We start from the raw sequence: 14,139 nt of genomic DNA, 5'->3' as shown, positions 1-14,139 counted from the left end.
GAAAGTAGTGTTGGTTACACGTAATTCAAAACATCTCAGAGTTGGTGTCCTCTTTAGGACTTCTCAACTACTGTGGTTATTTCCTTCCACTTTTATCCAGCGTTATGAATGATGTTTGCACAAGTTGCTAAATGACAAACCAACATAAATACAGAGTAATAAACAAGTATCTACGACCCAATATTTGAAGCAATGATGAATTCTCACATTCTTGTTCATTGTGATCAGTAAAACCAGTCCTGTGATACATGGTCTTAAGACCATAAAACATAGATGTAGAATTTGGTCATTCAGCCTATCGAGTCTACTCTGCCGTTCAATTATGGCTCATCTATTTTTCACAACTCCATCGTCCTGCCTTTTCCACGTAACCTTTGACATCCTTACTAATCATAGAGTGATACAGTGTGGAAACAGGCCCTTCGGCCCAACTTGCCCACACCGGCCAACATGTCCCAGCTGCACTAGTCCCACCTGCCTGCGTTTGGTCCACACCCCTCCAAACCATGTATCCATCGAACTGTTTCTTAAATGTTGGGATAGTCCCTGCCTCAACTACCTACTCTGGCAGCTTGTTCCATACACCCACCATCCTTTTTGTGAAAAAGTTACCCGTCAGATTCCTATAAAATCTTTTCCCCTTCACCTTAAACTTCTGTCATCTGGTTCTTGATTCACCTACTCTGGGCAAGAGACTCTGTGCATCTACCCAATCTATTCCTCTCATGATTATTACCACCTTTTAAAAAATATTTTTAGTGTTTGTTTTAATGTTCTCCAGTTTGTCTTATGTGGGGGGAGGGGGAGGGGATCAGGGGAAACCCTTTTTTCAGGTTCTTACCTTGCCGGAGATGCAATTGATTTTCGCATCGCATTCTCCGGGTGCTCTGCGGCCTTCCATCGATGGAGCTGGAGGCCTCCTCGGACTGTCGCGAGCCCTACCGAGGGGCGCGGACTTAACATCGGAGCCGATCCCTTGCCTGGGATCGCTCCAACTGTGGCCTGCGGACTTACCATCAAGAGCTCGCAGTCTCGGGAGAGGCCGTCATGAGCTCCAATGTCGCGGAAGGTTCGACCAGCCCAGATGCGAGGTTCGATCTTCCAGCACGGGGGAGCTGACATCCCCCCCTGATGCAGGAGCTGATCGCCTCGACGTGGAGTGCCGGCTACGGGAGTCAAAATCGTCCTGTCAACAGAGGGCTCGAGGCCCCAGACCGCAGGAGAGGAAAGGGAGACTTGAACTTAATTTCGCCTTTCATCTCAGTGAGGAATGTGTAGGAGTCACTGTGATGGGTGTTCATGTTAAAATGTGTTTTGGGTGATCTGTTGCCTTTTATTTGTATGACTGACATGGCCAATGAAATTCCTCGTATGTTACAAAACATACTTGGCAAATAAGGCACTATTCTGATTCTGATTATACACCACAATAAGATCACCCCTCATCTTCCTGCGCTCCAAGGAATAGAGTCACAGAGTACTCTGTTCCTTGGTAATAGGGTACTCAACTTCTCCCTGTAGCTCAGATCCTCTAGCCCTAGCAACATCCTTGTAAAATGTATCTGTAACCTTTCCAGCTTGACAACATATTTTCTATAACATGGTGCCCAGAACTGAACACAATACTCTAGATGTGACCTCACCAATGTATTATACAACTGCAACATGCCTTCTAAACTTAATATTCAGACTGATGAAAGCAAATATGCCAAACGCCTTTTTGACCACCCTATCTACCTGCTACTTAACATTCAAGGAACCATGCACCTGCACTACGAGATCTCTCTGCTCTACAACACTCCCCAGAACCCTATCATTCACAGTGTAGATCCTGCCCATGTTAGACTTCCCAAACTGTAAGATCTCACATTGTATTAAATTCCATCAACCGTTCCTCAGCCCATCTGGCCAATCGATCAAGATCCTGCTGCAAATGTTCACAACCATCTTCACTATCTGCAAAACCACCCACTTTTCAATCACCTGCAAACTTGCTAATCTTGACGTGTATGTTCTCATCCAAATCAGTCTGAGAAGCAATCTAACACCATCACCCTCGGCTTCCTTCCATTAAACCAATTTTCTATCCATTCAGCTATCTCTCCTTGGACCAAGAATCTCTCAATCTCTGCTTTAAAAATACCCAATGATTTGGCCTCCACAGCTGCCAATGAATTCCCGATTCACCACACTCAGATTATTATTTTGAGGGTGTGGCGTCTGGGTCTAGACTCTCTCATTACTGGAAACATCCTTTCCGTATCCACTCCATCTAGACCTTTCATTATCCAGTAGGATTCAATGAGGCCCCCACCCCCTCATCTTTCTAAAACTTCAGCGAGTACAGGCCCAGAGACTTTGAACGCTCCTCATACATTAACCCAATGATTCATGCGATCATTCTTGTAAACCTCTTTTGCTCACTCTCTAAATAGTGTTGATGCAATATAGTCAGCATAGGATGAATGGAGATCAGCAACTGAGTAGGCATCAAGGTATCTTTCCAAGGAAGAACAATGCTATTCACAATTAAGATTCTGCTTATGTCCATGGAGTGAAGTTGTACAGATACTTGTAGTGTCAAAACTTTGATTTCCATATACCTCAAGCCTATTCAAGGTTTTTTGTGTGGATCCAATGCAACATGCAGACAGTTTTGTTAGTACCAAGATGCCCATTTGCATTGGTTGCATTTGATTACATCCTGAAATAAAACTATTAACAATACAGTGCCAAATTGGCATCCAGTTGGTACATTACCACGTGAGATACTAAAAGCATAACAAATATAAAATCTGAAGGGTCTCGACCTAAAACGTTACCCATTCCTTCTCTCCAGAGATGCTGCCTATCCCACTGAGTTACTCCAGCATTTTGTGTCTAGCATTAATATGCAATTACTAAAATATATGCCTAGTTCATCAATCAAGACCCAGCAGTTGTTCATGATGAGACATAGCTGCAGAGATGGGAAGGAGAAAGTGAAGAGAGTTAATCATCCAGAATGATATGATCTTTTGGAGATCCAGATCTTACTTTTCACCACAAGGGGGAACAATTATTCTGATATTATTGCTGGAAGAACGCCGAGTTTGTATCATCATGTCAAGCAAGTTGCCAGAAGTTTATTCAGTTGCGGTTAATAAAGGAGTTAGACAATACCACGAAGGAGTGCACGCAATAAGAATGGCATTCATTGTTAATGCACATCTAAAATAAGGAAATCAATGAGGATATGTTTAAGAAGGAACAGCAGATGCTGGTTTAAACCGAAGATAAGACACAAAAAGCTGGAGTAACTCAATGGGACAGGCAGAATCTCCGGAGAGAAGGAATGGGTGACATTTCAGGTCGAGACCCTTCTTCATTTCTGATGATGACTTTGAAGGTTGAAAATGAATTTTTTTGCACAAGGCCTTAATATAATATTTGTGACGTTTTGGGTCCAGACCCTTCTTCAAACTGGTTGGGGATAAGGGAAACAATGATATAGATGGTGATGTGGAGAGATAAAGAAAAATGAATGGAAGATATGTAACAAAAGTAACGATGATAAAGGAAACAGGCCATTATAAGCTGTTCGTAGGGTGAAAATGAGAAGCTAGTGCGAATTGGGTGGGGGAGGGATAGAGAAAGAAGGAATGCCGGGGCTACCCGAGGTGAGAGAAATCAATATTCATACCACTGGGCTGTAAGCTGCCCAAGCGAAATATGAAATGCTGTTACTCCAATTTCTGTTTAGCCTCACTATGGACAATGGAGGAGACCGAGGACAGAAAGGTCTGTATAGGAATGGGAAGGAGAATTAAAGTGTCCAGCAACCGGGAGATCAGGTTGGTTCACGCGGGCCGAGTGAAGGTGTTCAGCGAAACGATCGCCCAGTCTGCGTTTGGTTTCACCGATGTATAAGAGTCCACATCTTGAACAACGGATACAGTAGATGAGGTTGCAGGAGGAGCAAGTGAACCTCAGCCTAACCTGAAAGGATTGTCGGGGTCCCTGGACAGAGTTGAGGGAGGAGGTATAGCAACAGGTGTTGCATCTTCCGCGGTTGCAGGAGAAGGTACCTGGGGAGGGGGTGGTTTGGGTGGGAAGGGATGAGTTAACCAGGGAGTTGTGGATGGAACGGTCTCTGCGGAAGGTGGAAAGGGGTGGAGAAATGTGGCTCGTGGTGGGATCCTGTTGGAGGTGGCGGATATTTTGGAGGATTATGTGTTGTATGCGACGGTTGCTGGGGTGGAAGGTAAGTATTAGGGGGACTCTGTCTCTGTTGCAACTAGGGGGAGGGGGAGCAAGGGTTGAGCTGCGGGGTACCGAGGAGACACACGCGAGGGCATCATCTATGATGGGAGGGGGGAACCCCTGTTCCCTAAAGAATGAAGGTTCCCTAAAGAACCTCCCCCACCCAATTTGCAGTAGCTTCTCATTTTCACCCTACAAACAGCTTACAATGGTCTGTTTCCTTTATCATTACTTTTTTGCATATCTTTTATTCATTCATCTCTCCACATCACCGTCTATATCTCTCGTTTCCCTTATCCCTAACCAGTTTGAAGAAGGGCCTTGACCCAAAACGTCACCCAATACTTCTCTCCAGAGATGCTGCCTGTCATGCTGAGTTACTCTAGCTTTTTGTGTCTATCTCCAGTTTAAACCAGCATCTGCAGTTCTTATTTACACAATATAATATTCGTGATTGCCAATTGTAGCCGTTCACTGAATTTGTCAAGTTTCTGTAAAAGGGACTGAATGAAACAGGCACACACTGTTCCAATGCAGGCAGCTCAGTGTGGTGGAAAGAGTTGTTCAGATTACAAAACGCGGAGTGAAAAAAACTGACAGGATGAAATCAGGACGCGTTGAACATTTCTTATTACATTCCAGAATATCTTGAACAGTTGTTGAATAAACTTATGTCAAATTACTGATTGGCAGATGTGTCAGAACAGATTTGGATTTTGCACAACTGAGTTTTCAACAAGTACAAAAAAAAGAAACAATAGCTCAAAGTCTGTGGTTGCCATTTTGAAATGGATTAACCTGTATTTGTACAAGACAACACACAAGGAATCTGATTATTGCAAAACATCACTGATTGGATTGGATCAACTCCTCCTGTGGTTCACCTGGATGAATGTTGCATGATGGATCATCATTAAAACCATTTACGATATTGTACTTTGCCTAATGTATTTTAATTTGCACTTAATTAGTAAATATGCATAGCTGACCTTGGTTATAAATGTACTATATTTTATGTCTTCTTTTGTGTATATTTTATCCAGAAGAGCAGGTGTAATATTGTGACATGAGATCCTGTTAGCAATGCCCTCTAGTGGATGAGTATACTGAAAAATAAGAAAGGCTGTCAACGTGGACCTCTGCACATGCATCACCAAAGTGAACTCCACTTTCAGTAAAGACAGAAATATTTAGCAGGTCAGCCAACATTTGTTGAAAGAGAAACAGGTTTAATGGTTTCGGTCAATGATGTGTCATCAAAACAACAACAAAACAAAGTTGCAGAACCTGTGGGATAGGGGCAAGAAGCAGAGAGAAGATAAAGGCCATAGTGTGGCACAGGAGAGATTGAGTGGCACATGTGGGGGTAGTATAGGCTGAAAGAGGGTGATGCGGCCAGGAAATATCAAAAGGTATGTCTGACAGGAGAAAAAATAAAATTTAAAGGCCAGGACAGGTGAGAGAATGAACTGAAAATGATATATCAAACCACAATGGCAGATTATCCGAATTTGTTGACTTCAAGTCTCCAGATCCCCATCATCTTAATACTCCATCTCATTATTATTCTGATCTCTTCAGCATCCACCAAAGCTCAACACAAACTTGAAGAACAGCACCTCACCTCACAGTGGCAAACATCAGGGCTCACAAATTCAATACTTTCAGCTAAGCAGCTGTTTTAGATTTACACCTCACTATTCTGCCCTTTGGTATGTTCGTTGCCTCCCCCATGCTCCAAATTTCATTCCTCTCCCATTTCCACGGACCCTCCATGCAACCGCACTTACACCAGTCATTCACTAGCCTTTATTTACCACTCTTTTTCACAGTTTTTACCTCTCTTGGGAATTTACCTCGCTATTCTGTTTGTACTATACAACTTTACTCTAACTATTCCCATTTATTAAGAAAAGGTCAATCACCTGAAACGTTGGCTTTCTGTCTAAAAATGTTACCGGCCCCTGAGAATGCTTCCAGCATCTCTTGTTTCCGTCTCAAATGTTGCCTTTACCTTCAGCTCACTGCTCTGGTCCAAAGACCCCAATGAATCACAGAAAAGTCGGGCTGCGAGGATTGGACTTTTCCCCGCAGCCAAATATGCATTCTTCCGAGTCCTCTTGCATAGTCTGACTTGTTTCTTGTCTCTCCCGGATTTATCCGATTCGAACCCTACCTTCAGCGCCAGGTCGACGTCGAAGTCGCGGGCTCTGAGAAACTTGAGCAGAAATCCGTCCTCCAAGCCGAGTGGCCAGTCCAGGCTCTGCTTCAGCGCTCGGAGCCGGAGCTGCGATACCGAGCGCAGCACAGAGTCCGGCTGAGTCTCGCCGCTGCTCTGCTCCGGGCTGTCTTCCTGCGGCTTGCACTCCGCCGACATTCTGCGATTGAGAACAAACACTCTGACCCCACTCGGGATCATCACCATGACATCCAAACTTTGACGCCTAAACTTATACCGTGAGTGGCAGCAGGCATCCTCCAATCACGATTCTAACTTCATTTCAAGAATAAAGAGTGTTTGTTTTTTTAAATAAAGATTTCACTTTATCCGTAAATATATATATATATACACAAAATAAAACAATACGATGCTCGCATTACATTCTTAGTGTCCATCTAAACATTCAGTGTTGCTGTTTTAAAACACAGTACATATGTTTTGTACACAGCACCAATGCACTCATAACAAATATTGGAATAGTGAGCACAACAACAGCAACGAATGTACATGAAATAATCAATTATTCTCAGCAAAATACACCATGTTGTGTGTGGGAAGGAATTGCAGATGCTGGTTATACACTGAAGATAGACACAAAATGCTAGAGTGATCAATGAGACAGGCAGCATTTCTGGAGAGAGGGAATGGATGAGGTTTTGGGTTCTTATTCTTCTTGCATATTGCATGCACAGCCTAAGTTGCAGGACAACTTGTTATATTTGATCTTATTTGATGTGAATTTTAGGTTGAGGCCCTTCTTCAGACTTGTGGCTTGGTGCTGAGGTAAGGTTGTGGTTAGTGTTTTGCAGGGTAATTCAAGCATCTGATGGTTAATGGAAAGAAGCTGTTCTTGAAACTGGAGGTAATAGTTTAAGTTCCTCTACTTCTTCCCAGTGGAAAGATGTAACTAGTAGCGTGGATAGGGGAGAACCAGTGGATGTGGTGTATCTGGACTTCCAGAAGGCTTTCGACAAGGTCCCACATAAGAGATTAGTATACAAACTTAAAGCACATGGCATTGGGGGTTCAGTATTGATGTGGATAGAGAACTGGCTGGCAAACAGGAAGCAAAGAGTAGGAGTAAACGGGTCCTTTTCACAATGGCAGGCAGTGACTAGTGGGGTACCGCAAGGCTCAGTACTGGGACCCCAGCTATTTACAATATATATTAATGATCTGGATGAGGGAATTGAAGGCAATATCTCCAAGTTTGCGGATGACACTAAGCTGGGTTAGGTGTGAGGAGGATGCTAGGAGACTGCAAGGTGACTTGGATAGGCTGGGTGAGTGGGCAAATGTTTGGCAGATGCAGTATAATGTGGATAAATGTGAGGTTATCCATTTTGGTGGCAAAAACGGGAAAGCAGATTATTATCTAAACGGTGGCCGACATTCAGCGAGACCTGGGTGTCATGGTACACCAGTCATTGAAGGTAGGCATGCAGGTGCAGCAGGCAGTAAAGAAAGCGAATGGTATGTTGGCTTTCATAGCAAGAGGGTTTGAGTATAGGAGCAGGGAGGTTCTACTGCAGTTGTACAGGGTCTTGGTGAGACCACACCTGGAGTATTGCGTGCAGTTTTGGTCTCCAAATCTGAGGAAGGACATTATTGCCATAGAGGGAGTGCAGAGACGGTTCACCAGGCTGATTCCTGGGATGTCAGGACTGTCTTATGAAGAAAGACTGGATAGACTTGGTTTATACTATCTAGAGTTTAGGAGATTGAGAGGGGATCTGATCGAAACTTACAAAATTCTTAGGGGTTGGACAGGCTAGATGCAGGAAGATTGTTCCCGATGTTTGGGGAAGTCCAGGACAAGGGGTCACAGCTTAAGGATAAGGGGGAAATCCTTTAAAACCGAGATGAGGAGAACTTTTTTCACACAGAGAGTGGTGAATCTCTGGAACTCTCTGCCACAGAGGGTAGTTGAGGCCAGTTCATTGGCTATATTTAAGAGGGAGTTAGATGTGGCCCTTGTGGCCAAGGGGATCAGAGGTATGGAGAGAAGGCAGGTACGGGATACTGAGTTGGATGATCAGCCATGATCATATTAAATGGCGGTGCAGGCTCGAAGGGCCGAATGGCCTACTCCTGCACCTAATTTCTATGTTTCTATGTTTCTATGTTTCTAAGAGAGCATGGCCATCGTATTGGTCGTTGATGATATTAGCAGCCTTATTGAGGCAGCACTTCCGGAAGATCTCTTGGATGATGGGGAGGTCTGTTCCCGCCGTCCGCAGACCCGCAGTAGCAGCCTCCGCATCAGCAGCAGCAGCAGCAGCGGCAGCGGCAGCAGCAGCAGCGGCAGCGGCAGCGCTCCTCCACCGCTCCACCCGCTCCGGTCTCGGCCAGCTCCGCGACGGTGAGGTGAGTCGGCACCAGAGTCCCCGGCTTCTTCTGTTGGAGGCCGCTCCTCATTGCAGCCCCAACGACAACTGAGACCCGACGAGAAAAGGTCGGGTCTCCAGTGCAGGGAGAGATTTAAAAGTTTCCCCTACACACACACCCCCCAACATAAAATAACAAAAACTACATATAAACATAGACAAAAAATAATAAAAACGCGGACAGGCTGCAGAGGCCGCTGCTGACCAGAGTCGCGCCGCCTACCGGAAAATTTGGTAGCGAATTGAGGAATGCAGTTGAACAGAGGGATCTAGGAATCACTGTGCATAGTTCCCTGAAGGTGGAATCTCATGTCGATAGGGTGGTAAAGAAAGCTTTTGGTGTGCTGGCCTTTATAAATCAGAGCATTGAGTATAGAAGTTGGGATGTAATGTTAAAATTGTACAAGGCATTGGTGAGGCCAATTCTGGAGTACGGTGTACAATTTTGGTTGCCTAATTATAGGAAGGATGTCAACAAAATAGAGAGAGTACAGAGGAGATTTACTAGAATGTTGCCTGGGTTTCAGCAACTAAGTTACGGAAAAGGGTTGAACAAGTTACGTCTTTATTCTTTGGAGCGCAGAAGGTTAAGGGGGAACTTGATAGAGGTATTTAAAATGATGAGAGGGATAGACAGAGTTGACGTGGATAAGCTTTTCCCATTGAGAGTAGGAAAGATTCAAACAAGAGGACATGACTTGAGAATTAAGGGACAGAGATTCAGGGGTAATACAAGGGGGAACTTCTTTACTCAGCGAGTGGTAACTGTGTGGAATGAGCTTCCAGGGGAAGTGGTGGAGGCAGGTTCAATTTTATCATTTAAAAATAATTTGGATAGGTATATGGATGGGAAAGGAATGGAGGGTTATGGTCTGAGTGCAGGTAGATGGAACTAGGGGAAAATAAGTGTTTGGCACGGACATGAAAGGCCGAGATGGCCTGTTTCTGTGCTGTAATTGTTATATGGTTATAAGGGTTTGGACACGCTAGAGGCAGGAAACATGTTCCCGATGTTGCGGGAGTCCTGAACCAGGGGCCACAGTTTAAGAATAAGGGGTAAGCCATTTAGAACGGAGACGAGGAAACACCTTTTCTCACAGAGATGTGAGTCTGTGGAAGCCTCTGCCTCAGAGGGTGGTGGAGGCCGGTTCTCTGGATACTTTCAAGAGCTAGATAGGGCTCTTAAAGATAGTGGAGTCAGGGGATATGGGGAGAAGGCAGGAACGGGGTACTGATTGGGGATGATCAGCCATGATCACATTGAATGGCGGTGTTGGCTCGAAGGGCAGAATGGCCTACTCCACCAATTGTCTATTGGCTATCATCCCAAAATGTTCTCCCAATTTCACCTCACCTTCAACAAGCTGCCCATGACAGTAAGTTGCTGGGTTAATACGAGTTATTCAACCAATGTTGCCTCCATTCCTAAACCAAGATTATCCCAATTGGGAGCTGTCATGTATAGACGATTCATTTATAGGCATTCATTCAAAGGTACACTACCTCCCTCACCTCCGTTCGAGCACCCCAACATCACTTCCTCCAACCTATTTCATTTGGTGCTTTTTTGCAGCCTTCTCTGCATTGCAGAAACCAAGCATTGATTAAGCAACAATTTAATCAAACACTTGCGCTTTGTCCATTAAGGCCAGCTGGCCAAACTTTATTCCCCCTCCACTTCCCACAGACCTGTCTGTCCTCGGCCTCCTCCACTCTGAAGCCCTACACAAACTCGACGAACTGTGCCTCATGTTCTGCTTGGGTGGCCTGCAGCCCAGCAACATGAACGTGCAGACAAAGGAACTGCGGATGCTAGAATCTTGAGAAAAATAAAAAGTGCTGGAGGTACTCAGTGGATCAGGCAGCATTTGTGAAGGGAATGGACAGACAATGTTTTGGGGTGGAACCTTCATCAGACTGATGATAATGAAGTTTGAATTCTCCAATTTCAGATAACAATCCTCCATCTACTTACACCTTTCTTTCCATTCTCCAATCCAGTCGCTTTCTCCTTCTCCACATCCTCCATCTGTTCATCACCCACCTCTCCCTACTTCTGGCTTCCCCAATTTCTTTCCCTCCACCTTTCCCTTCAAACTACCATCCTTCCCTTTGGTTCTATATTTCACTTTCCACTTTCCTTTCATACCATTTTCACTCTTCTGAGCTCCACTTATCAACCTCAACCTTGTTAATCATCTGCCAATCAACCCTTACCTCGAGTTATCTGTCGATTTGCCAATTCTTGCCCACCCCTCCTCTCAACCCTTCAACCATCTACAGTATCTCCTGTCTATTCCATTAATCTGAAGAAGTCTAGACCTAAAATGGTGTCTGTCCGTTTTGTATTAGAGATACAGCGTGGAAACAGGCCTTTCGGCCCAAATCCATGACTATGTTCACCCGAACACTGGTTCTAAAGGAGACATTATGGATAATTTACGTACAACACTGTCGGTCATTGGAATGTGGGAGTTTCAAAAAGAGAGAGAGAGAAGAAAACCCAGATGGTCACATCGAGAATGTACAAACTCCTTACAGATAGCACCCGTAGTCAGGATCGAACCCGGGTGCTGTAAGGCAGCAGCTCTACCGCTGTGCCAGTGCCCCCTCCGCAGATGCTTGCTGCTGTTTTCTCCAGCATGTTTGTTTTTGGATGTCAAGTGTCAATCTCAGCTCCCCTCTTCATTTCTATGGTCTTCATTTGAAACAACACGATGTTGAGGTCTGGAGCCAAGTATTCCTGGATGAACCCAAACCAGACTTGAGTGAGCAAGTCATTGATGACCAAACACTGCTTGACAGCACTTCAATGACACATCAGTGCTGTTGAGCGGTAATTAGGCTCATTGGATTTGTGCAATTTTCCATAATCAGGAAGATGCCTGAGCTGTAATTGCATTGCAGCAGCTAGGCTACAATAGTAGCTGGTTCTGGAGCACAGGTCTTCAGCACTACAATTGAAATTTTGACTGGATGCAAGCCTTCGCTGCACCCAGTGCTCTTGGCTATTTGTTAATATTAACAGATTGGCTGAAGACTGGCCTCGGTGATAGAGATTTCAGGGGGAAACAAAATGACTAATTGATTCAGCATTTCCGGATAAACAATGTTGTGGTTGCTCCAGTCCAGTGTTTTTAGTGTTCACATGCTGGGCTATGCCATTGGTGTATTTGGGAATGTATTGGAGACATTTTCTCTCATTGATCAATTAATTGACCACTACCTCAAAGGGCCAAATGGCCTCCTCCTGCACCTATTTTCTATGTTTTACCAGTAGGACTGCAGAAGTTCATTAATATCCTTTGAGATCCTCAGCTGGGTCTATTCCATGTGCTTCTTCAATTTCACATATATACATCTTGTATTGCATCACATGTTTTGATGTCTCCTGCAACAGTTGCATAATATCTGCCTAATTGTGGAGATTTTAAACATTCCATAACTCCACCCTAAACTAATTGAATTGGTGCTTACTGTAATTTTAGAGTTTACATTATACTAAATGTATCAAATAACACACTGCTAAATATAATAATTTATGAAACACCATTAGGTATCATGTTAACCAGTTGTAACCATCAACAACACTACAATCACATCCGTGGAGTCTTTTAAGTTCCTGGGAACCATCATCTCCAAATAACTTAAATGGGGGGCCACCATCGACTCCGCAGTCAAAAAGGCACAACAGAGGATGTACTTCCTGCGGTAGCTGAGGAAATACAATCAGTCACGGGCAATGATGGCCCAATTCTATACAGCCATCGTAGAGTCTCTCCTCACTTTCTCCATCATGGTCTGGTTTGGCTCAGCCACCAAGCACGACACCCGGAGCTGCAGCAAATCGTCCGATCAGCTGAGAAGGTTGTTGGCTGCTCCATAAGTTGTCCCTCCATTGACGAACTGTACACTGCAAAGGCCAGGAAGCGAGAGAGTAAGATCATCTCTGACCCCTCTCACCCTGGCCACAAACTCTTTGAATCACTTCCCTTTGGAAGGCGACTCCAGACCAAAGATCCTAGAGGAGCAAGATAGACCACTCCTTCGAAATCCAATGGACTGGCGTGTAGTACGTGACGGAACGTCACGGCCGCCATTTTTCAATGCGACACGCGACTTCCGGTATGCCACCCGCTGTGATCCAAAGCAAAGATTATAGAGCTCCGCTATAATCTTTGATCCAAAGCAAAGATCCTCGAGTATCTTGTAGCGGGAACAGCCCCCTCCTTTGCGTAGTTTCCCTTGCATTGTATTGCCTTAACACACACTGCACAAAATTAAATTTAACGTATACATATTATATATATTTATATGAATGTGTGTCTGTGTGTGAGAGGCAAGTTAGAGATAGTTAAGTTTATTCTCATGGATCAGAAGCTACTTTGATTTAAATAATCACTATTAATTTATTTGTCTTGTAAGATGATATACATAAACCATAAAGGCAATTATATATATAATTATATAGTAATAATATATATATGCATATATATATTTATACACACATATATATACACATACATATGCACACATACAAATACACACATACATATGAATACATTTATATGCATACATACACACATATAAACATATATATACATACATATATACACACATATACATATACATGCATATATACACATACATGCATATATATACACATACATATATATTTATACATATGATTAACATGTAGAGGAACCAACGAGAGAGCAGGCTATTTTAGACTGGGTATTGAGTAATGAGGAAGGGTTAGTTAGCAATCTTGTTGTACGTGCCCCCTTGGGCAAGAGTGACCATAATATGGTTGAGTTCTTCATTAGGCAGGCAGTGACTAGTGGGGTACCGCAAGGCTCAGTGCTGGGACCCCAGCTATTTACAATATATATTAATGATCTGGATGAGGGAATTGAAGGCAATATCTCCAAGTTTGCGGATGACACTAAGCTGGGGGGCAGTGTTAGCTGTGAGGAGGATGCTAGGAGACTGCAAGGTGACTTGGATAGGCTGGATGAGTGGGCAAATGTTTTGGCAGATGCAGTATAATGTGGATAAATGTGAGGTTATCCATTTTGGTGGCAAAAACAGGAAAGCAGACTATTATCTAAATGGCGGCCGACTAGGAAAAAGGGAGATGCAGCGAGACCTGGGTGTCATGGTACACCAGTCATTGAAAGTAGGCATGCAGGTGCAGCAGGTAGTGAAGAAAGCGAATGGTATGTTAGCTTTCATAGCGAAAGGATTTGAGTATAGGAGCAGGGAGGTTCTACTGCAGTTGTACAGGGT

General features: G+C 44.0%; 1 protein-coding gene across 1 annotated transcript in view; it reads right to left on the bottom strand.

Moving 5' to 3' along the window:
• The window catches only part of ttpa (tocopherol (alpha) transfer protein), a 39,519-nt gene extending 32,867 nt beyond the window's left edge, over positions 1-6,652 (bottom strand). Inside the window, exon 1 of the mRNA XM_055633985.1 lies at positions 6,419-6,652. Within this exon, the coding sequence (XP_055489960.1) occupies positions 6,419-6,619 (201 nt within the window). The 5' untranslated portion in view covers positions 6,620-6,652. The remainder of the gene's footprint in view (positions 1-6,418) is intronic.
• Positions 6,653-14,139: the final 7,487 nt, after the last annotated feature.

This window comes from Leucoraja erinacea, chromosome 4 (genome assembly GCF_028641065.1).
Source record: "Leucoraja erinacea ecotype New England chromosome 4, Leri_hhj_1, whole genome shotgun sequence".
Lineage (NCBI taxonomy): Eukaryota > Metazoa > Chordata > Chondrichthyes > Rajiformes > Rajidae > Leucoraja > Leucoraja erinaceus.
This window is presented reverse-complemented; position numbering and strand designations above follow the sequence as displayed.